Below are 22,911 nucleotides of genomic sequence, written 5' to 3'. Positions count from 1 at the left end.
CTAACCAAACTTGGCCTCTGAAACAGTTTGCAGCATTTTCAGTTAAGGTATAATCCTGACATGAATATGATTAAAGAATGCAAGAATGGGTCTTTGTGGGAGAATCCGAGCCATTAACCATTGACTATAAAGCCCGTGAGGTAACCACAGATCTTGCTGAGCAAAAGTGCAGGCCCAGCCGCTGACTCACTCTTGTTACTCTTGGAGCTTGGACCATGACGTTAGGGGCCCTATACAGACGGCAAGAACTGAGAGAGCAGGACAGCTCCCGCTGTTCCAGACAGACATCAGTCACACCATTGTTCTATCTCTCCTTCCTTATCAGTTTGTATCCTCAACAGACGCTTTCTTTTATTAGAACTGCTCTCCTTACTGACATGCATAACTTACTCTTGCCGCCAAATGAGTAATCTACAAACAAACTCTGGCTGGAGGTGAATGTGTTTCACTTTAAGAAGAATAAGTACAGTGTGTTTGCGAAGCTTAGGCAATAATGTGTGTGACGCTTTGTCAATGACGCTGGATTAAGAGTTAAAATAACAAGAAAATAGAACATTTGTCTAATATATAGTTTTGGTCTTAACAGAGCACTTCATGAAAGTCTAGGCTTATTTTGTCTAAACATTGACATTCAAGAGTTATTTTTCCATGAAGCACGCATACTCACGTGGCATGATGCCCTGGTCTGCCAGCTGCTCGCGTGTGCGCCTCTGCTGTAGTCTTAACTGTAACACTGTGGAGGAAGCAGAAACAGAACTCAGTAAAGACTTAAAATGTGACTTCTTGTACTTCTAATACTCTCTGCAATGGCACTAGATACAGTCCAAAACAGGTCTCGACCAAACCGAGCATGACACACAATCACTCATTGTCAGATTCTTCATACAGTGGTCAGCAAGGTTTTAAGAAACAATGCCTTTTGTGCCTAAAAGTCAATATTATTTTAATATTTAATATGAAACATGGCTGTTATTAGCCTGACAAGCCAGACCCACATCAAGATGTTTGGCAGGGCTCAATCTGAGGGGCGGGATAAACGGTTGTCTTTCAAATTCCCTCTGCACGCAATAGGATAACGTTACAACCAATCAGAGCAGCGAAGAAGGTGAAGCGGAGCTAGTTGATATATTCAACTTTTGGCGTATCCGGTCGGAAAAACTCAGAACACATCTTCCTTTCTTAAGAATGACTTCAGTGCCGTTCTTTGTTCTTTTTTCAAAGTAAAGCTTAACTTCAAGTCTTCCAGAGTCGCGGCCAAAGCCGATTCGAAAGACAGCTGTTCGCCAGCTCCTTTGTTTACAAGTAGCACGCGGAACCGGCGCAACTCTGTCGTCATTATGTTAAGCCCGCCTACCGACTCTATACACGATGTGATTGGCCTGACAAGAGTTTTTCCAGCTCGCAAGCCAACGGAGAGTAGCTAGACGCTCTGGCTGCAAATTATATTTGCTGCCGCTAGGGTGCGTCTAGATTTCTAGGCTAGGCTGTTAAAGTTAAATGAAACTAAAAACATAAACACGTTAGGTACTTAAAAAAAAATGCACTTTTTAACCGAAATAAAATAATTATCATTCAGTTTAACTTCATGTACTAAAATAACTAAAACTGAAAAAAAAAAAAAATATACTAAAAACTATATAAAAATATAGAAAAACTAAAATGAGTAAAATCACAAAAAATGACTAAAACATGATTTAAAATATAAACAGAAAACTCAAATAAAATATTATCAAAAAATATTAATAAAAACTATAATATCTCAATAAAATAACACTTAAAAAATGGTCTGACTTTATAATAATAATCATTTATATTTTTAAGTATTTGCTACTTACTGCTCTTACACTGCTACTACAAATCCTCAAAGTGTTATTTATCTTTAAAAGTTATTTAATATCAAGAGCATGGCATTAATTCAACATTATTTCAAGTATATTTGGAAATCATAATTTGATTTTAGTTAATAGTGGTAGTATTGCTCAGTTTTACGGTCTTATTTTTTATATTATATTTTGATTTATTGCAAACAAATAATCCATGACATTTTGCCTTTCATCCCAAATGTTTTGGGGTTGAAGTTCAACCCAAGATTTGTACTTTATGAGATGTAATAAAAGTTTCAAGTGGTCCAAAATCTCAACAGTACTGACCTCAAAAGCAAACATACAACAGAATGCCGTTTATAAGAGAGATCAACAACAGAACGGCGTCCAAAGCACAAAATAATAAACAATGGTCCCATCAACTTCTCAAGGTGATGTCAGCTTAAGACTTGGCTTTGGATTTGCTGCCCATAAAAAGCGAGATGCAAGGTGTTATGCTTTGGATGAGGAAGCACTGATGCATTAACCACCAAGAACATCAAAAAGACAGCGAATGCCTGAGTGAAAGGGTGAAATGCGGGGCGTTATGCACAGCCTACTACACCCTGGCCAGTGCTGAATGCTATTTCACCATCCCACTAGACTGCTCGATTTATACATTTTGAAAACACACAAGCGTGGGCATGTTGGTTCGAGAGAATAACACCACTCCTCTGCAAAACATTTGAAGAGGAGGCTGACAGTTGATGGTGACAAATGGGACGGCGGAAGGTGGAACATGCCCAGCAGACCCCCGCTTCCACCCATCGTCGGCACTGGGAGCACAGAGCCAATCTGATTGGCTGCAGGACGAGGCCTAGCACACCCAGTTATGCTGAAGTCCCGGGAGAGCGACCACTCTGTCTGACTCACCCCTGCTAAAATAAACCCAGTCGTTGTGAGAACAGGCCTGGGAAACTGAAGATTTTGGAAATGGCATGTGGGGTAACGTGCATTCTGCATAAAGCACTCTTAAAAATAAAAGGTTTTTCTAAAAATTTTAAAATAAAACGGGTTTTCGCAGCAATGCCATTTTTGTGCCATTAAAAAAAAAAACCTTTCAATTAACAGTTCTGAAAAGAACCATTTTTTTCTAAATTATCTTGTTTAAATTTTTTGCTATATTAAAGAAGAATTTGTGCATTTGAAAGATTACATGGATTTGAAAGGTTCTTAATGGAACCGTAGATGCCAAGAACCTTTATTTTTAAGAGTGAGCTGAATAAAGGAGGGGGCCAAGTGCCTCTCCTAGAACCCCCCCTAAAGGCTCAGAACACTCTGTCCCGAACCATGTTTTCCATTATGTATGTGCACTAGTAAGTCCTGTACTGGGTTTCAATATTAAAGCGGTTATCCATTACAAATCAAGATCCATGCCACTACCAAGTGGCTTTTTCAAAACAATGTGACGAATGAAGAGAGTAATACCATAATCATCTTCACATCAGTACGACGGTACATGACATGCCTGCAGTCATCCCAGTGTTTGTTTGTTGAGCTGATGTCATCCCTCATGTTCTCTGCTGAACCCTGACTGACCTGTATGTGGCTCCAGGCCTCACTCTCAATCTGTACAATAAACAAGAGGCAGCTCTGATCCCTGTAAATCTCACTTCCTTAAAACCCTCTTTCAAGATTCAATCTAAATCCAAATTCAAGCCAAAAGTTGCATTCACATTAACCGTTGTTTGGCGAATCATGTCATTTCAACAGGAATCCACGCGATCTGGAATTTTGGAAGACTTTCCCACACAGATTTTTGTTCACACAAATGTCCACGTTGACCGACAGAAAACTGCTTGGGTTAAAGGCCCCGATATACATCAGGTGAAAACAAAGAACAAACTGGTGTGACGACATTTCAATCAAAATCAGGGCAAAACGAAGTTTGTTTTCAGAGCTTGCCAAAGTGAACTTTCCGGAAAACTTTGCTCTGGTGTAGAAATCTTCTCTGGTTCATTTCTTCTGTTCAGTCCGTTGAAGTCAGATGCGAGTAAGAACATGAACACACTGGTAAGCAGCTTTATAGTAGAAACTGAAGTTGTAATTCTAACTGAAAGCGACACTGCTACTACTTTTGCGTGTTTAATACTGTAAAGTTGCTTGCTTTAAAGCAATATTCTCAGAATTCTAGTCAGAATATGAGTCTGATACTGCTCCATTGGGCTGTGATTATGGGGCGTCTCAACCGAAATGCCTCTGCACTCAATTGGATAGACCTACAGCCAATCAGAGCAACGGAGCAACAGAGCAACGCATAGTAGTAGTGGGAAAATTCAGATCATTTTACGGACTCGGATCTTCGAATCTCGTTCAGCAAAATGAACAAATCTTTTTTCAAGTCATTTCGTTCATTTCAGCAGAATCTAATTAAAATGTCACAAATGTTACATTTCCCAACACATCTAGTATTTATGCAAACGTTGATCACATTTGGAATAAATTATAAATTATAATCTAATGCAGCCAAGGCCAGACTTTTAGAAAGAAATGATTCATTAATTGCTTAGGGCTATGCAGTCTGTTAGTTCACAGTAGGGATGTGACGGTGAGGACATTTTCCCACCGGTTAATTGATGTGTGACAACACCGGTAATACCGGTATCACCGGCGGAGGCTTTTAAATCACTAATTCTATCTAACCGAAAGTAACATGCACACGACCGCTCTGAACTGAAAACGCGCCAGTGTTGCGTATTCACACACCGTGAATGACAGCTCGTCTGTAAATGCGCGCTCTGTGAGGCCATGGGTGCGTCTCAATCAGTTCCCTAGTTCAGTAGTCAGGGCACTGATCAAGCATTGATCAGTCTATGATTGAGATGCATGCCATGAATGAATAACAGTTCGTCCGTAAAGCCTCGTTTATACTCGACGCGCCCGCACGAGCGCGAGGGTGCGCGCGGCAAAAATAAATGCGCGCAGTCAGCGTAGCGGAGCGGAGCCAGGCGAAAGTAAACAATGCGCGCTCTGTGCGGCCGTGCACATTTAACTTTCGGTTTTGAATAAGCGCCAATTCGGCTGCGGGTTGCTTGAATTATGGGTTCATTAGTCTATTATTTTTAATGAAAAGCACAACAACAAAACAAATGACAAACTCCCTTAAATAGGCGCTTTTACGTTTCGCTTTGAAACCAGATCTTCCGCGATCATCTCAGTCAGCTCCTCACTCTTAAATCTGATGAATGACTCCTGCCGCCTCGAGACTCACGGTCGGATCCTGCTTTATTAAGCAGATACGTTCAGCTTTTTATTCGTATTGTCTGTTCTCTAACTGAACTAAATTATTTTATTACTATAAAAAAATCAAAAAGACGGTGGGCGGTGCCACGGTGGGCAAGTGATGTAACCGGTGTTGAGTCTGGACACCGGTAACACCGGCAACACCGACTATCGTAGCAAGCCTAGTTCACAGAGTCGTTCTTTCTTTTTGTCACTTCACATTTAAATCACGTCTGTTCCCTGGAAAGATTAGTTCGCCTCTCGAGTCTTCAGGTTCGAGTCATTCGTTCACCAACTCACAGCCCCATAGGCTGAATGCAGAAGATCCTGTAGAGAACCGATGGCATGTAGTGCATGCACGGTCAACACAAAATGAACGAATCGCTCTCTGAGACAACTCGTTGTTCCCGAGTCATAGTAAAGATTCGTTCAAAAAGAACGAATCGTTCATGAACGACACATAACTAACGCATAGTTGTCGTTTACATGTCTATCTGTATTGCTTTAATGCTGTGATGTTTTGTAATGTTTAATACAAATAATAAAAAAGACGCATAGTTGTCAACAGAACTCAACTGCACACACGCTGAAAGAAGTAGAAGAAGATGATGATGAGTGTAAACGATCTTTGCCGGTGTTGTAAAAATAATTTAAGGATACACAGAGTACTTTAGCCTGACGTCGTCATACTCCGATTCAAACAAATTCAACCGAAGTGCTCTTTGGTGACGTGGATAGTTATGATACTGTCCATCATCGTATAAAGCCCGTCCTGACAATTTGATTGGTCCGAACAGCTTTGCTTGCATAGTTGCTCCACAACGGATCAAGTCCAGACCGAACTTCTCGACCTCAAATGGTGTGGGCGGGGCTAAGTTCGGCTGGCATCCAGGCTAAATCTGTTGTATAACGTCCTATATACATAAATGCGGTGTGACTAGAGAGCTGAATTGCAGAGCTGGTGCAAACAAATCAAGATCACTATGATCAGATGCTTTCTTAACTGCTGTTTTCTCACCACTGTCATTTTTTGTTGTGCGTTTATATCGTTATTGAGAGGAAAGCATTTTTACATATTCATCTAAAACACCACTTCCAGCAGCATTTCAAAGTTCTTTTTACCCCTAACAAAAAAGAACTTTGCTGTGAGTAAATTATCAGCGCCTTAAAAGTGACATCTGCGCGAGTTGTGCTTCACACATTTCCACAACACTGACAATAGACAATGGATCTTTTTTGCCTGCAAAATTTCGCTAACATGGCCGCACCTTAATAACCAGACGCTACTATCGTAAATTAAATGAATGGGCTGTGTTATGGCTAATGAGCCCGTTAATGTTGACTAAACTGAAGTTGTTTAAGAAACACTCTGACGTTGACCTGGGCTGTGTTGACATTACTATTTCAGCAGCTCGACAGATGACTGTATCTTCATGGGTGCTCACAGAGGACAGCAGAGACTGCATGTTGGCTCAGGTTTGAGATCTGATAAATGAATGTACCATTTGGTTTACGGTTCATCGATGGGCACCATCCCAACAACCAATAACTCACTTGAAACTCTCATAACTGAAGCCATATATAAATAACAGTGAAGGCTGCAAAGATATCCTCATGCACATGAAAATCTTATTGTGAAGAAACCTGTAAAGAGGTGTTACTCCCATAAGGCATTAAAAGCAGATACATTTTCCAAAGAGGCACGATAAGCCAGCTAAATGATTAACTGAATGGTGAGGTAATGTTTGGGTGTGAGTTTGAATGAAACCTAGATGTTAATACAAAAATATAATACAACCCACATCAGACAGCCAAACAACAAGCCTCATCATTACCCTCACGTTCAACCCTACAACAAAAACTTGTACAATAACATTTGTATCCACTCCAGAACATGTGTTCCAGTAATAATTACCAGCTGCCGTGTGCTAAACTCTGGCTTCCCACTGTCCTTCACTCAACTTCCCCATTTTAATTCATGCTCACATTCAAATTTCTTGTTAAAAGATTCAAAATATTTGCATTTACCCCTGCAGACATTCAAGGTCTCCACTTCAAGGCAGGCCATGGAGCTGAGAGACGGATCGGACAGTTTCCGTGTCTGGAGTCCCATGGATTGCTGTGGGAAATGAGGACCAAGGCAAAATGGCGAGATCTGGCAGGAAATTCCCCAGCGTGGAGTTTGATTCCAGACCGTTCCGACAAGTTCCTTCACTGGCTGTGTCTCTAGGCTGCCTGTGTGAGTGTTTGTGGGTGTGTAGTTCTCAGCGAGTGTGAGCGCGAGCGCTCTCTGCAGTGGTTCAGCTCTGGCTCTGTCAGTGACTGAGAGGAGAGGCGGGACTAAAGAACTGTGGCTGTTAACCCTCAACAGCACTGATCACGGAGTAAACACCACAGGGGAAGCGTCAGGGCCCTCTAGGCCCTCAGAGAGGGCCTAAACTATTGTAAAAAAAATGTTATTTACAAACTTTTAAATAATAGTTTAAAAAGTAAAAACTTTGTTATTTTAGGAATTTATAATTTGACTATAAACACCTACGTCTTTTTGAGGAAATAAACCCTTTAAATCTGCCTATTCAGTGTGTGTTGTGTAGACGCCCATTTTCTCCATTTTAGGATTTTCCCACCTAATTCTTTCAGTTCTGTGATTGTTGGTCCAGCTGTGAAATTACAGAGGGCCAAGCCATAGCAAGTCAATGGCCGCATTTACACTGCAAGTCTTGATGCACAATTCCGACTGGGTGACTACATCATCTTTTAAAAGCGACCCGTATCCGATAATTGCATTTACACTATACACAGGCGAAACAGCCCAAGACGTTCTGACCCAGAAAAGGAAGTAATACGGCACGATAGGCAATGGACGCAGACAAAACTATTATTCAATGTTTCGCTTTCCGCAACTATCTTTAAAGGTCAGCAAAACATTGCTCTCGTAAGGTGGAGAAAAAAATAGGAGAGCCCTTGATTGCAATTCGTGTCCACGGGTTGACGTCATTCGCCTCCGTCCCTTTTTCAATGTACGACTCGCATTTACTGGGGAATATCCGATTTGACCGCTTACATGGCAGACGCACATGCACGTATCCGAATCATATTGGATTTATTACCACATATGAGTGAGGCCTGAATCCGATCTAAGGATATCGGAATTCATGCGTTTTTTTTCCTGCTAACACGTTCAAATGTCATATCTGATCTGTGCCACATGAGAGGGAAGACTCGGAATTGGGTCATTTGAACCATGCAGTGTAAATGGGGCCAAAGATAGACGAATTTCAAATGACTGGAAAATTGACAAATCATATCGTCTGTCTAAATGGGTGGGGCTTCCTATAATCAAGTTTATGACACGTTCCGCCCGCTGTGAGGAACACGATTGAAAAAAAAAATGCTGATAAATTTACCATGGACAACGCAAGCAACATTAAAGGCCCACTGAAGTGCCTTGAAACACGCAGCATTATTCAATGTGTTGACGTAATTTCCCCTGAAACGGCTCCAGCTGTTAGCAGCTCCTCCCCTTTTTTGAAACAGCCAATAGGGTTTCGTTAATATCATAGTTTGACTAGAGCCTTTCTGTTTGGTAAAGCAAGAGTTTCCTCCTAATCTCTAACCGTTTATCATCATAATCTCCTCCATATCGCTTTGAAATACAGCATTCTGTGCAGAATTTAAAAGGGTCTGATATGTTTTGTTGTCTGCGCCGACTCGCGCATATGATCCGCACTGGGCTCTCGTGTCTCTAGTCAACGGCTCTGGTCTAGACTATGTGTGTGCGCTGCGGCGGTGCTCGTGAAACTAACGTGAAACCAGACTTCATTCACCTCAACCAAAAGCATAATTTACACTGTCTGAATCGTTTCCTATCGCATGTATAGTGCGCTATGTGCCATTCACCATGTAGAAAATAGTAAATGTGTGAACAGCTGACCGATTTCAGCCGAAGCTTCAGGGTCTATTTATAGTGTAGGGGGCGGGGCTTCAGATTCTAGAGAGCATTTGATTGGACAGAAGATGTGATGAGAAGCTGAAGTCATCAAAATCTGTGCTTCATTTTAACGGAAGTGAGAGACTGTAAATTTTGAATGCTTATATCTCCTAAATGCGAATTTTGTCATTGTTTTGGAACACACCAGCTTATTCATAACCTTAAGGCTAACATAGTCATACTAAAAGCTAAAAAACGTCCATTTTGATTTTAGGGGGCCTTTAAATAGGAGGACATCATTGCTAATTTATTATCCACGGCATTTACAAGATTAATTTTTAAAGAAAAGCTGTAGTTAATCGGCAAAGGAAGACCTACGCCAGTGCTTAATTTTGTGCAGAAAGCCAAAGCTTTTAAAGCATTTTAACCCCAGGAATTATAAAAGATACCCCTGAATGACAGCATCAAGATGCTAAAGCTACTGCTGGAATTGTTTGCTGTTTGGGTAAATTATTTAAAATCTAATAAGTCACATGGCTGCCACTGCCACTGTTAAGCATATGTTAAGCTTTAGTTTAGAAAATAGTTATTTTGTAGAATGACTGGTCAATCTGTAAATTTATTAACTTAGCGAGCATGCACATTTGCTGTAATCATATCATAAGTTTAATTTGTGTTACATACATTTAATCGGCTGCTGTGGCGGTCTAAAGCTATGATTTATTATCAATATATGCTAAAGTGTCTGTCGCTAATGTGCTTTGTCGGTTTACATTAAATGTAGGTTTTGTGGCCAGTTATCACCATATACACTGCTGAAAAGACAGTCTGATGGCAATTATTTGTAATGAGGATCTGCATTTTATTACTTTTTGTTTAATTTTGGTGATTAAACTCTCATGCTCACCTGTGTTTGCTTGTTGCATTTCTAGTCAAAGGTAACATGCAGTATTATAGAAGACGACAAAGATCGATTTTAGGCTGAGTTAACTTTTTTCCCCCATGAGGGAAGCGGGTGAGAGGGCCAAAGTTCGCTAGTGGTAAACACAATAGCTCAAATGCAAACTTCACCTTAGACAATAAAGAGGAACTTTGTATGAAAAATGTTTGGACGCAAAACCGCAACTTCCTATACTTCTATTATATGCTATTTCAGTTTTAGTAGTAAGAAAAAAAATTGTGTCCCTTTTTATCCCAATGAAAACATCTTGTCATGGAACAAAAATGACAAAAACAACCAAGCAGAACCCCAGGGATATTTCTATTTCTCTTTGTCACTTAGTGTAGACATAAACAATTCATACTCAGGGTTTACAGATGAGATTCAACATTTGACGGTTTCTCATTTGTATTTCAGCAATCTGCCTTTCTAATAAAGCACTATTGTGTCTCGAGGGGCAAAAATGCCATTACATTTCTTATCTACATCGAGTGATGTTTCTTTCATAGCTGCTGGAGATTAATATTGCACAGAGGGAAAGAAAATATTTAAACAAAGCCTATCTGAATCAGCCAAAGTGATTAAACACAATGGAACAGGAACATCCCAGGGGAAGCCAATAGGGAATGCTGTCCCGGGCCCACTAAGGTGCTGTATGGTTTTGTCTACTCAATGGGTCCGGTGGAGAGGGCGCCTACTAGGGATGTGCATAAAATATATACATATTTAGTTGCTTGAAAGATTAATTGGTCTTAAAGAAGCCTTAGATATATAAACTGGTTTAAGGTCACCTGGCCCAGATCAAACTTTCCTTAGGAGGTGTTTACATAGGATGTGTTCTTATTTAAAAAAATAAATAAAAAAAAACCTGGAACAACACACGTGTCTTGAGATATTTTGTTTTAAATTAGCTTAGCCTACCATCTGAAAAAACACAACCCTCAAGACAGTGTAAAGGCTTGAATACACTACACAGTTTTTGCCCAGATGCCAATTTTACAGATTTGACAGTTTTCACAGAAAATTGTATAGTGCATGATGGGGACAGTCTCTGATTTTCCATGCCTCAACGCCAAGACTCATATGTTAATATGATTAGAATGTGTAGGTCATAAGATAACTTGTGGGAACATTGACATAAATGTTTCAGTAGGGGAATTTGTGAACAGTGGTGACGTTTAGTTTCTAGAAGGGTGGGTTGAAAAGAGGAAGGATGGGTACAGTCTGTCCTCCAGCCTGAGCAGGAACAGATCATGTTGATTTAGTCCAGTGTAACAAACTCTCTATGAGCTCATAATATCTTTAGGCGGTAGTGAGCAGGAATCAATTATGAGGAAATACAAGAGTGTTCCTTAAAACTTATTTATTGCTTCAGTTCTTCTGATAAATGAAGCAATGAGAACTTAGTATCTCCAAGCTGGTAAAAAAGCAGAAATTATGCCTTGTATCAGGATTTATTGTGCACCTCTTTTAAGTTTATCATTTTATGCTGAATGTTATGAGGTGGTCTGTTGCACATTATGTTCTCATTAAGTACACCTCGTATCAGTTCTGCTTGTAATCAACCACATGCACTGAGGATGGATCACCCCAATAATCAGAACTGTGGTTTTTATGGGTTTTTCAATGACCACCATGCATCATCTCTTGAAGATTTGCTTACACCTTTGCCTTGTGCATATGCTTCTAGTGATTTGCTGAGGTAAAACATTCTGGCCGTAAACAGAACCAAAAATTCTGGACACACAAGACAATATACACAATTAAATATATATAATCAATAAAGTAAAAATGACTGAATTTGAAGTTTATTTCTGCGGTCTAAAGATGGTCACAAATCATAAAATCACAAGAAATATGTCTCTTTATACATGAAAATATATGGCCTTTATATTTTTGGAAAATATTGTCTTGAAATATCATCTTCAAAAGTTTGAGAATCCCCTATCTAATTATTATTATTAATAATAATAATAATAATAATAATAATAATAATAATAATAATAATAATAATAATGTAAAAATCCCCTGCGAGATCCCTTGAAATCCTTTGCATGAGGGCTTTCAGGAAAAACTAGGAAATGGAAACACTAACTGAATTTGCACTGGTGTTTGCAAAATATCTTGCAAGTAGCAAGAATTGTAGCATACTAAAATAATTTGATTAAAATAACTCCTGACATTTGTGATAGTCAGCAAATAAACAGGGTAATTCCAAGGTCATGTTAAGTGTCTGGATGAGTCACAGTTTAAAATCTATTTCAGTGCGAACAGTCTGAGAAAACTGAGAAAAGTCATCATGTAGTGGCATCAGAAACACACATATGCCTGGTGGGGTCTCTGTTTACTTCCCTTGTGCAGTTATTTACCGAGCAGCCCTGAGGACACGCTGACATTCTCAAGGGCAAGGATGTCCATAGGGAGTGGGACATGAACTCTTTCTGTGGTCGGACAGAGTCAACGTGTAGTTCGACAAGGTTCAATGCCTGCCTGCCCATTGGATCAGCCCTAGTGCCTTATTATTAAGAGTTCATATAGCAGTAAAATATTTCTAGAATGTAACTTTGGCCAGGACTGTGAGAGCCAGACAGAAGGAAAAGACGATAACATCAGAGTGACCAGCACTCAAAAAATTCAACAAAGTCAGTTAAAGGGATAGTTGTCTCAAAAATGAAAAATATGTCATCATTTACTCACTCAAACTCATTTGACTGAAGAGATTTTTAAAAAAATATCCTGGTCGCTGTTTTCGATGCCTATGTTTCTCAACTGGTTCTGAGTGGGTCGCGTAGTGCCTAAGAAAAACGAATCTGCGGTCAAATGATATGTCGTCAGGCTATATGTCAGTGTCAATATTCTAACGTTATTTTCATAGTTACGAAATAAGTCTCATCTCAGAAAACAAAACTTTCCTGTCCTGTCGTGTCAGCCGTTATACTGTGCTCGTTGAGCACACTCTTCAATTGCACGTGCAAATTCGGCGCACGCTGTATATCACTTCATTCATAAAGCAAGAGAAACTACGACCATGCAACGTTACGTTGTCAATTAGTAAGTCATGAAATAAAAGTAAAGTACCAATAAATTGCGTAACAGTTCATGTTGGCATTGTGTATTCACCATGGTAACTGTTGTTTCAATAACCCCAAAATGCTACTTTATTTTCACTTTATGTTATTTTGTATATTGTTTAATTAGTGTGGTGGCTACTTTATTGCATTACCAAAATAGCCTTACCTTATAGACCTATTTATTTATCAGTATTAGTCATATAACTGTTTACATATGCATCTTGCACTGCCATATCTTAACTGGATTATGCTCATTTGCACTGCCGACTGTATTTATAGTACCAATGTTTACATTTGCATTTTGCACTGTACTTCTAAATGTAATATGCAACCACTTTCCACTGCACTTTTACACTTTTCTCCGGATAGCTCTGTCCATAATTTATTGCACTACCCTAATCCACTGCTATTCCTCATATTAGCCTAACATATTATTGTATACCTCTATCTGTAAAATTCTGTTTATAGTAATAGCTATCTGTATATTGTATTCATAGTACATATTCACCTGTAAATTCTGTTTATAGTAATAGCCATCTGTATATTTATTCACTGTACATATTCACCTGTAAATTCAGTTCTGTTTATAGTAATAACGTCTCTCTATTTATACATATTTATATATATTCAGTACATATGCATGTCCTGCACTTACGCATCCATTGTATATCCTGCACTTGCTGCTATTGCACTTCTGGTTAGACCTAAACTGCATTTCGTTGCCTTGTACTTGTACTTGTGTAATGACAATAAAGTTGAATCTAATCTAATCTAATCTAATTCGTACAATTTATATGTATGCCAAGTAAAGTGGGACAGTACTTGTATGTGTGTGTCAACAATTTTTGTAAAATAAATTTGATTGTTTTTAAAACACATATACATGTTTTTTTGTTTTTTTAAACAAGCAAATTTATTTTACAAAAATTGTTGACACACACACACACACACACACACACACACACACACACACACACACACACACACACACACACACACACACACACACACACACACACACACACACACACACACACACACACACACACACACACACACACACACACACACACACACACACACACACACACACACACACACAATATATATATATACCATGGGCGTCGTAAGCAAAACGTGGGTGGGTCCTCTCTCAGAAAAATTTTACTGGAGTAGATGCCATTTACATTAAGTACAAAATTACGGAAATCACCATATTATTGAGAGCGGCAATAGTGTAAGACGCATGGTATCAAGTTGACGCAAATCGACCTGAGGTTCGAATCCGCCTTTTGCTGAACTCTCTCTACTCCTTTTTCCCATCACAGATCGGAAAGGCATTTATTTTCAATAAAAAATATGAAAATATTAGAAAAGTGGAAATAAAGCGTCTAACATTTGTTTAATAATAAGTGTTTATCGGTTAGGGGTAGGTAAACAGACGTGCTGAATTAGAGACGATAAAAGTGAGTGGGTCCAATATCATTGATCGTAAAAAGTGGGTGGGTCTTGTCTGACCCACATACAAATGGGTCCGACTCCCATGATATATACACAAATATAAAGTAGGCTGTGACTTAATGACCATGGGCAAATGTGGGTCCCATGGCCAAACCAGTTGAGAAACTCTGTTCTATGCAATGATAATTAATGGGGACTGGATTGGATTAGTCCAATTTGGAAACAAATCATTTGGTTTTATGAACTGATGAACTGATTCACTGAAAAGATCTGACTCAAAAAAAATATTCATTCATTAACCGGAAATCACCATTTCTCCAATGAAGGCACTAGGAGAGACAGCATGTATGTTTTATACAGCACTTTTTATATGTCAGTCCTTGCAGAAAAATGCGGCTTTTTTTTGTGATTGTTGCGGGCAAAAATCCTTGATTATGCGGCACGTTTTCTTAAAAAATGCGATGGAAAATGCGGTATATTTATGGAATTTGTATGCGATAAAATTGCGGGAACTTGCAAAAACTGCAGTTTGATGAAAAAGAGAAAAAAGCACTACATCACAGAAAGGGCTGGGAATATTTAAGTTCTCATCTTGTTTTATTGAAGACCTTAATTAACACATGGCTCAAATTTACAAAACATTGAGTCAAACAAGTTCTTTAGCTTTACAAAAGGAATATGCTACAACTTCTGAAAAAATTAATAAATAACTTCCTGTTTTACAGAGGTAGCTATACAAAACAGACATTTGAGTGCTTCCAATGCACAAAGTGCAATCTCTTAAAGGGTTAGTTCACCCAAAAATGAAAATTCTGTCATTAATGACTTCCCCTCATGTCGTTGGACACCCGTAAGACCTCCGTTCATCTTCGGAACACAAATTAAGATATTTTAGTTGAAATCTGATGGCTCAGAAAGGCCTCCATTGGCACAATGCAGTTTACACTCTCTTTAGACCCATAAAAAGGTACTAAAGACGTCGTTACAAAGTCCATCTCACTACAGTGGTTCTACAATAACTTTATGAAGCGACGAGAATAGTTTTTGTGCTAAAACCTAAATAACGTTTTATGTAGTGATGATCGATTTCAAAACACAGCATCATGAAGCTTCAAAGTGTTATGAATCAGCGAGTCGAATCATGATTCGGATCGCGTGTCAAACTGCTGAAATACGTGACTTTGTCGATCCAAACCGCTGAATCGACTCACTGATTCATAACGCTTCGAAGCTTCATGAAGCTGTTTTTTGAAATCGGTCAACACACCGGGAAACTGCTTTACGCAGTCTTTTGCTGTTATTTTTGTTGGCAAATGGGAATTTGCGTGCTTCATCATGGTTTCACCGATATCTATGGTTTCACCACAGGGTTTGCAGCTTTTCGATGACGCTCACGTCGGGTAATTACGTCACTTCAAAACGGTCCCATGGCAATATGGGCAAATGGCGGCTCTTGTGTGAAGTAAACAAAAAAATGTCAACTTTTTGCTAATATATATGACTTTTTTGCAACGAAAATGCGGGGATTATGAAATCATGCTAGCCCCGCATATTTTGCATGCGGAAATAGGCAATTTACGTGGCGAAAGTGCGGCGTATTTGAAAAAACTTTGGCTGATTATGCATTAAATCATGCGATCGCATAATCGCGTTTTTCTGGAGGGACTGATATGTATGTATATAGCATGGTTTTTATATTTTCAATCACTTTCATTTAGGGACGCACAATATATTAGTTATCTGATATTAGAGACTTAATAATTCACTCAGTCATTTACTCACTCTCAAGTTGTTCCAAACCTGTATTAATTTCTTTCTTTTGCTGAATACAAAAGAAGATATTTTAAAGAATCAACCAAACAGTTGATGGTCCCCATTGACTTCCACGGTATTTTTTTCCCCTCCATACTATGGAAGCTCTCTATGCTGTTCTCAGTTGATAAATTAAACCAGTCATGGTAAAGTTCTTCAACAACAAGCCACCTCTTGATATTTCAGCTGCTCCACACTGCTGACATGTTTCCCAGCTGTAGCTTATCCACATTATGTGCACGAAATAGATGATGACAGTGAAAACGGTCATTGGAAGGGCTACTTAAAGGCCACTTTTTCAGCAAATATTTTCAAAAATGTTCAGATACCGAAGTTTCGGTGCATCACTAGACAAAACATGAAAATAATTATTAGCTTGTCATCATTGTCCAGAATTATGCTTAAAATTGACATGAAAAAATAATGAATCGCCTTTTGTTTTTCCACAAAAAAGAAAGTCATGCAGCTTTGGAACATAATATCCAGTTTTTAATGGACAACTGTTCCTTTGAGTTACAGCCAAACAAAAACCACAACATGACTGCAAGCCTAAGAACCTTCTATATCGGAGACTTTCGGCAATCATATTTGACACCAAAATCTATCACATTAGCTTACCAGTCGTACACCCTAACATGAGCCAAGAACACTTTGGAAAAGAGTTAAAGGGAGCACTTAAGACATGATTACATGTTGGCATTCACATACAATTCCTGTGTAATTCCCCACGTCTTACCGCAAACAAATTTCTCAACCTTCTGGCAGGCCTTATTTTCTCAGTGTCAAATCGGGGCGGTAATTTAATGGATGAGGAGGAAATAGGAGCTTGGGAGCCGAGTTATGGCCTAAGGGGCCTGACCGAATGGGCTTACTCACCATTCTTGCGCTCTTTAATGGGTGGAAGGTTCTGAATGTGCTGGAGAGACAATTCCTCCAGGTCATGGGTCACCGCTTCACTCCGTGGGCTCGGCACCAGCACCCCCGTCGCGCCCGGGTCACCCTCCACTCCCAGACTCTCATGGGGCTCCATATCTTCTGGGGGGGAAGAAGCAATGGTCTTTCCCTGGAAACTACCACAGCGGTATAGACGACTGGTGGGAATCTCGGACTGCAGCCTGCCAAAAAAACAAAAGGCTATCAAGTGTTTTGCAGCCCTTGTAAACATTAGAAAGCTGTAAACATCCCTAATGGAGCTTAAAGTTGTTGTTGTTGGGGTGTGGTGGCAAAACTAATTTACTCGCATGTGATTGATTGTTAATAAACTTTAACTGGACCAGAATGCAGCTCAAAGGCTAGTGTATTCATTTGTATCACATTGCTTAGATCCAGAATATATTTTGTTGGTAAACTTAAGAAACGCTCTTATTTCACCGAGCTTTTAGTTAAATAGCTTGATCGAAATCTGCTTAACCTTGTACTGTCCACTCCCATGTATTTAATCAAATAAGTTTGATGGCTCTCCCAGTTAACCTGTAAAAGAAGCTCTTAAATCCTTATGGCTGATGTTTAAAAGCGCAAGTTGTATAAGTCTTGTTGTGGCTCCAATCCAAGACATGTTATAATGCAGCAGGCAGCACGTCTGGCCCAGCTGTTTAATGTGTTATTCTGACAGATGCTTTACATCTTGGTACATAGAAAGGCCACTTAAGACAACGATGTCTGTCATATCTGCTCGGTCTAATTTTGCAATGTACCGCACTGGAAAATATATGTTACCATATTTCACACTTCAGACATGGAGATTTATAAAGAAAACATTTTAAAGACTATAGGGCTCCATAAAGTACAAGACACACAAGATTCCAAAACATTTCACATTGGAAATTTATGATCAACATATCAGGAATACCTGTATATATGTAGTTATAAACTACTGTATAAAAACATTGCTTTAAAGAAACGTCATTGGCTGTATTTCTTAAGCACATTATCTCTACAAATAGCCAGTCAACAATACAGGCTTTAAATAGTAACAGCTGTCTAGCTAACACACTGACAACATTTGGTGAAAAATAATAATGAATGGTTCAGAAAAAGTGACGTTAATTCGGAGTAAAGCTCCATCCTCATTTGGTTCCACATCCCACTTGGTTTGACATTTTAGGTGCAATCATACATTTCAGGTGTGACTCAAGAGTTTAAATATTTTTTAACATATTTTAAATGTTAGAGCGTATTTAAAGGGGTCATAGCATGACAAATCAAATTTGCCTTGATCTTTTAACACCTTTTTTACCAGTAAAATCCTACAAGTTTCATAGTTTAAATCTCCTCCATTATAAACAAAGCATTTATTTTGCCAAGCTCCTTTAAAGCTACACTGTGTGATATTTTCCCCCATCTAGTGGTGAAAAGGTATATGACCATCCAGTGAATTTTAGTTTCTGTTCCTCTCAATTCCGATTTCGTTTTAACTCCTACGGTGGCCGATTGAGACCAAGATTAACATGAATTCCAGCTCGACCTCGTCCACATTCGACACGGTGCCTGTGGGATATTCTGTGCGCAGTGGGACCGTTGGAACTCAACTGGCCTAATTATTCGGCTAGAAAGAACTGCAGCTAATCCAGAGTGAACTTTGATGATAGTAATGTTTATTCAGTCATCCAATTGCAAGGCATAAACAGGTTTGCGTGGATATGTACATAAATGTGGTTTCTGTGAGAGAACAAATAAGGATGGTAAATATACATACACAGTTAAGAACTGTATAACTATACTTATAAGTTACATTTGTATAATGTAACCGTAAACCAGAGCTTATTGTACCATATATAGGTGCTAAATGCAGCTGCATTAAAAGGAGCGGAGCTGCCGCTGCTGCTGCTAACAAGCGGTGTCGGGTTGCAAAAGTGTGTGCGCCGCTTTAACGTTAGCACTGCAGTGCGCTCTGTATAACAATTGTTAATATGCCGATCAGACCTGATGCATATTTCCATCAACATACATTACAAGCAAATATTTTCTATAAACGAATAAACATTGTTGATAACAAAATAGGTGAGCATTATGCTATTGTATGTTGACACAAAAATACTTCTGAGGTGACATCAACTGAATTACGTGATGACACACTCTGAAACACATCTACAATGACAATAACTATTATTACTTACGGAGTTATTAACGCACAGAAATACCACACAAGGAAAAACAGACTTTTGAGGAATAAACAAGCCAGGAAAACTCCATATAGGCTAACTCTGTTACTGGAGCTGCTGAGATGAAAACTCTCTGCACATGCACCAGACAAGTCTGAACAAGTTGACGCGCATATGCGCGAGGCAGAGAATTTTGTACAGTGCCATCAAGTTTTAAAACCGGTTAAAACGCCAAAGGCGAAGCTTGAATTTACGGGTATGTCCCTCTTTGGCTAATGTACTTTCAAGATGGAGGGGCAACATGGCGACCACCGTTAGATCCCATTACCTTATGTATTTTCAATGGCATATTATAAACTTACGAGAATACTTTATTACTTGAAAGAAGTAAATATACATTAATGAGCACATATATTTTTGAAAGAACTAAGTGTTTTTAGCTTAGAATAGACTAAAAAAGTTACACAGTGTAGCTTTAAACAGCTTGTTTGGATATTCTGGGACTTGTGACATCACACAGGGAATTTTTTTTTGCATATGACTGTCTCCAGAGAAAGACATTGACGAATAGTTATACATTATCGCACCATAGGCCCCGCCCACTGGTGTTCAGTGGCTGAACTATATACACCGATCAGGCATAACATTATGTCCACCTTGCCAATATTGTGTTGGTCCAACTTTTGCTGAAAAAACAGCCATGGCCCATCAAGGCATGGACTCTACCAGACCCCTGAAGGTGTGCTGTGGTATCTGGCACCAATATGTTAGCAGCAGATCCTTTAAGTCCTGTAAGTTACAAGGTGGGACCTCCATGGATCTGACTTGTTTGTTCAGCACATCCCACAGATGCTCGATTGGTTTGAGATCTGGGGAATTTGGAGGCCAAGCCAACACCTCAAACTTCTTGTTGTGCTCTTCCCAAGGTTTCCCAGCAGAACATTGCCTAAAGCATCACACTGCCTCCGCCGGCTTGCCTTCTTCCCATAATGCATCCTGGTGTCATGTGTTCCCCAGGTAAGCAATGCACCCGCACGAGGCCGACCATGTGATGTAAAAGAAAACATGGTTCATCAGACCAGGCCACCTTTTTCCATTGCTCCGTGGTCCAGTTCTGATGATCATTTGCCCACTGTTGGCACTTTTGGCGGTGGATATGGGTCAGCATGGGCACCCTAACTAGTCTGCGGTTATGCAGCCCCATACACAACTGTGATGCACTGTGTATTCTCACACCTTTCGATCAGAACCAGCATTAACTTCTTGAGCAATTTGTGCTACAGTAGCTTGTCTGTTTGATCGGACCACACGGGCCAGCCTTTGCTCCCCACGTGCATCAATGAGCTTTGGCTGCCCATGAACCTGTCGCCGGTTCACCACTGTTCCTTCCGTGGACCATTTTTGATAGATACTGACCACTGCAGACCGGGAACACCCCACAAGAGCTGCAGTTTTGGAGATGCTCTGACCCGGTCGGCTAGCCATCACAATTTGTCCCTTGTCAAACTCACTTAAATCCTTATGCTTGCCCATTTTTCCTGCTTCTAACACGTCAACTTTGATGACAAAATGTTCTCTTGCTGCCTAATATATCCCACCCACTAACAGGTGCCATGATGAAGAGATAATGTGAACCTCATGGAACTTAAAAATATTTTTTTTTAAATCCAAAAGTACAAGAAAAGAGAAGTTTAAAATTACTCAAACATTTTACAGGGAAGTTTACCAAAAGATCTGCAATTCTTCTACATTCACTATAGCAAAAACAAATTCTAAAGAACATTTCTATTAATATAATTAATTCTTTAAAATAGGTGTATTCAAAATGTATTGTGCATGATGTCTGCTCTGAATCAGAAGCTGGTTATCTTTATGCAGCGGTGGCATTAGAGTAGACAGACTGACCAATGGGATGTAGAGCTGTAGGTATCCAACTATGCAAATGCTCCTGTCAAAGACAAATCCTGCTCTTGGATTCTTCATCGCTAGATGCCAAGCTAAAGACAAAGTGGAGTTTGGCAAAACCACAGCATCTGCTTATTCTACCCTGACTGAGTCGGTGTCTGGAGAACTTCACATACAGTTTTTTTGTCTCTGCATGTGGAAGGAGAGAGGTTTGCCTGTGAACAATGTGATGGATTGGACAAATAAAATATATTAAAAATCAAGCTTTTAAATCAACCATATGATAGAGGGCTCATATGGATGCTTTGTTTCGAGTGGAATCTTGCTTAACTGATGTCCCAAAAAAACCTTTTCATGGTGGGTGGTGCTCTTTTCTTCAGCAGGGCTGATGGTGAGAACAAGCACAGGCGCATCCCTTTGGGTACATGCTTTTGTTCTGAAGCCATGTGTGTCACAACCGCCTAAGAGGGATTATAGGTTGCTGTTGACTTGGCACAAGTGTTCAAAACATTCTCCACCCACAGTACAGTTATCTAGAACAGTCTTTCTATGGTATTCTTAATAAATAATTAAAAATCCTATGACGTAAGAAAGATAACCTCAGTCAGTTGGCATTGTTAATACTATTTTAGTAGGTCTTCCACGAAAGCTTATTTTATAGTTTTTATTCATCAGCAGGTGGCACTGTAGTCCTCATATGTTACAATGATGTGACAGCTGGGCCTTTAAAAAGGTTACATTTCTGGATGGACGGACAGAGGAATGGATGGAGGGATGGGCAGATGGATGGATGGAGGGAGGGATGGGGGATGAAGGGACGGACAGAGGGATGGATGGATGGACTGACAGACAGAGGAATGGATGGATGGATGGATGACGGAGGGACGGACAGATGGATGGATGAGTGGATGGACGGACAGACAGAAGAATGGTTGGATGATGGAGGGATGAATGGATGAATGGACGGATGGAGGGAGGGATGCATGGATGGATGGGTGGATGGATGGAGGGATGGATGTAGGGATGAAGAGACAGACGGAGGGATGGATGAATGGTTGGACTGACAGACTGAGGAATAAATGGACGGAGTGACGGACTGAGGACTGGATGGAGGGATGGAAGGAGGGATGAATGGATGGATGGACTGACTGACAGACAGAGGAATGGACAGATGGAGGGATGATGGAGGGACAGACAGATGGATGGATGAATGGATGGACGGACAGACAGAAGAATGGTTGGATGGATGGAGGGATGAATGGACGGATGGAGGGATGCATGGATGAATGGATGGACGGATAGATGGGTGGATGGATGGAGGGAGGGATAGATGTAGGGATAAAGAGACAGACGGAGGGATGGATGAATGGTTGGACTGACAGACTGAGGAATAAATGGATGGAGTGACGGACTGAGGACTGGATGGAGGGATCGGAGGGATGATGGAGGGACGGACAGATGGAGGGATGAATGGATGGATGGATGGACTGACGGACAGAGGAATGGACAGATGGAGGGATGGATAGAGTGACGGACTGAGGGATGGATGGATGGATCGGAGGGATGATGGAGGGACGGACAGATGGATGGATGAATGGATGGACGG

At 40.0% G+C, this 22,911-nt stretch overlaps 1 protein-coding gene across 3 annotated transcripts in view; it reads right to left on the bottom strand.

The window, feature by feature from the left end:
* mrtfbb (myocardin related transcription factor Bb) overlaps window positions 1-22,911 on the bottom strand; it is a 62,563-nt gene that overhangs the window by 19,643 nt on the left and 20,009 nt on the right. For 2 of the 3 annotated variants that reach the window (XM_079834428.1, XM_079834430.1), the window contains exons 3-4: window positions 17,176-17,414; window positions 668-733 (exon numbers count right to left, since the gene is read on the bottom strand). In XM_079834428.1, coding sequence (XP_079690554.1) covers window positions 668-733; window positions 17,176-17,329 — 220 coding nt within the window. In that variant the 5' untranslated portion in view covers window positions 17,330-17,414. Of the gene's footprint in view, window positions 1-667; window positions 734-7,112; window positions 7,370-17,175; window positions 17,415-22,911 lie in introns of those variants that run through there. The other variant, XM_079834429.1, reaches the window with a different exon arrangement.

Source organism: Gobio gobio (assembly GCF_949357685.1).
Source record: "Gobio gobio genome assembly, chromosome: 1".
Classification (NCBI taxonomy): Eukaryota; Metazoa; Chordata; class Actinopteri; order Cypriniformes; family Gobionidae; genus Gobio; species Gobio gobio.
Note: the sequence above shows the minus strand (reverse complement) of the source record. Positions and strands in the feature narration are given on the sequence as shown.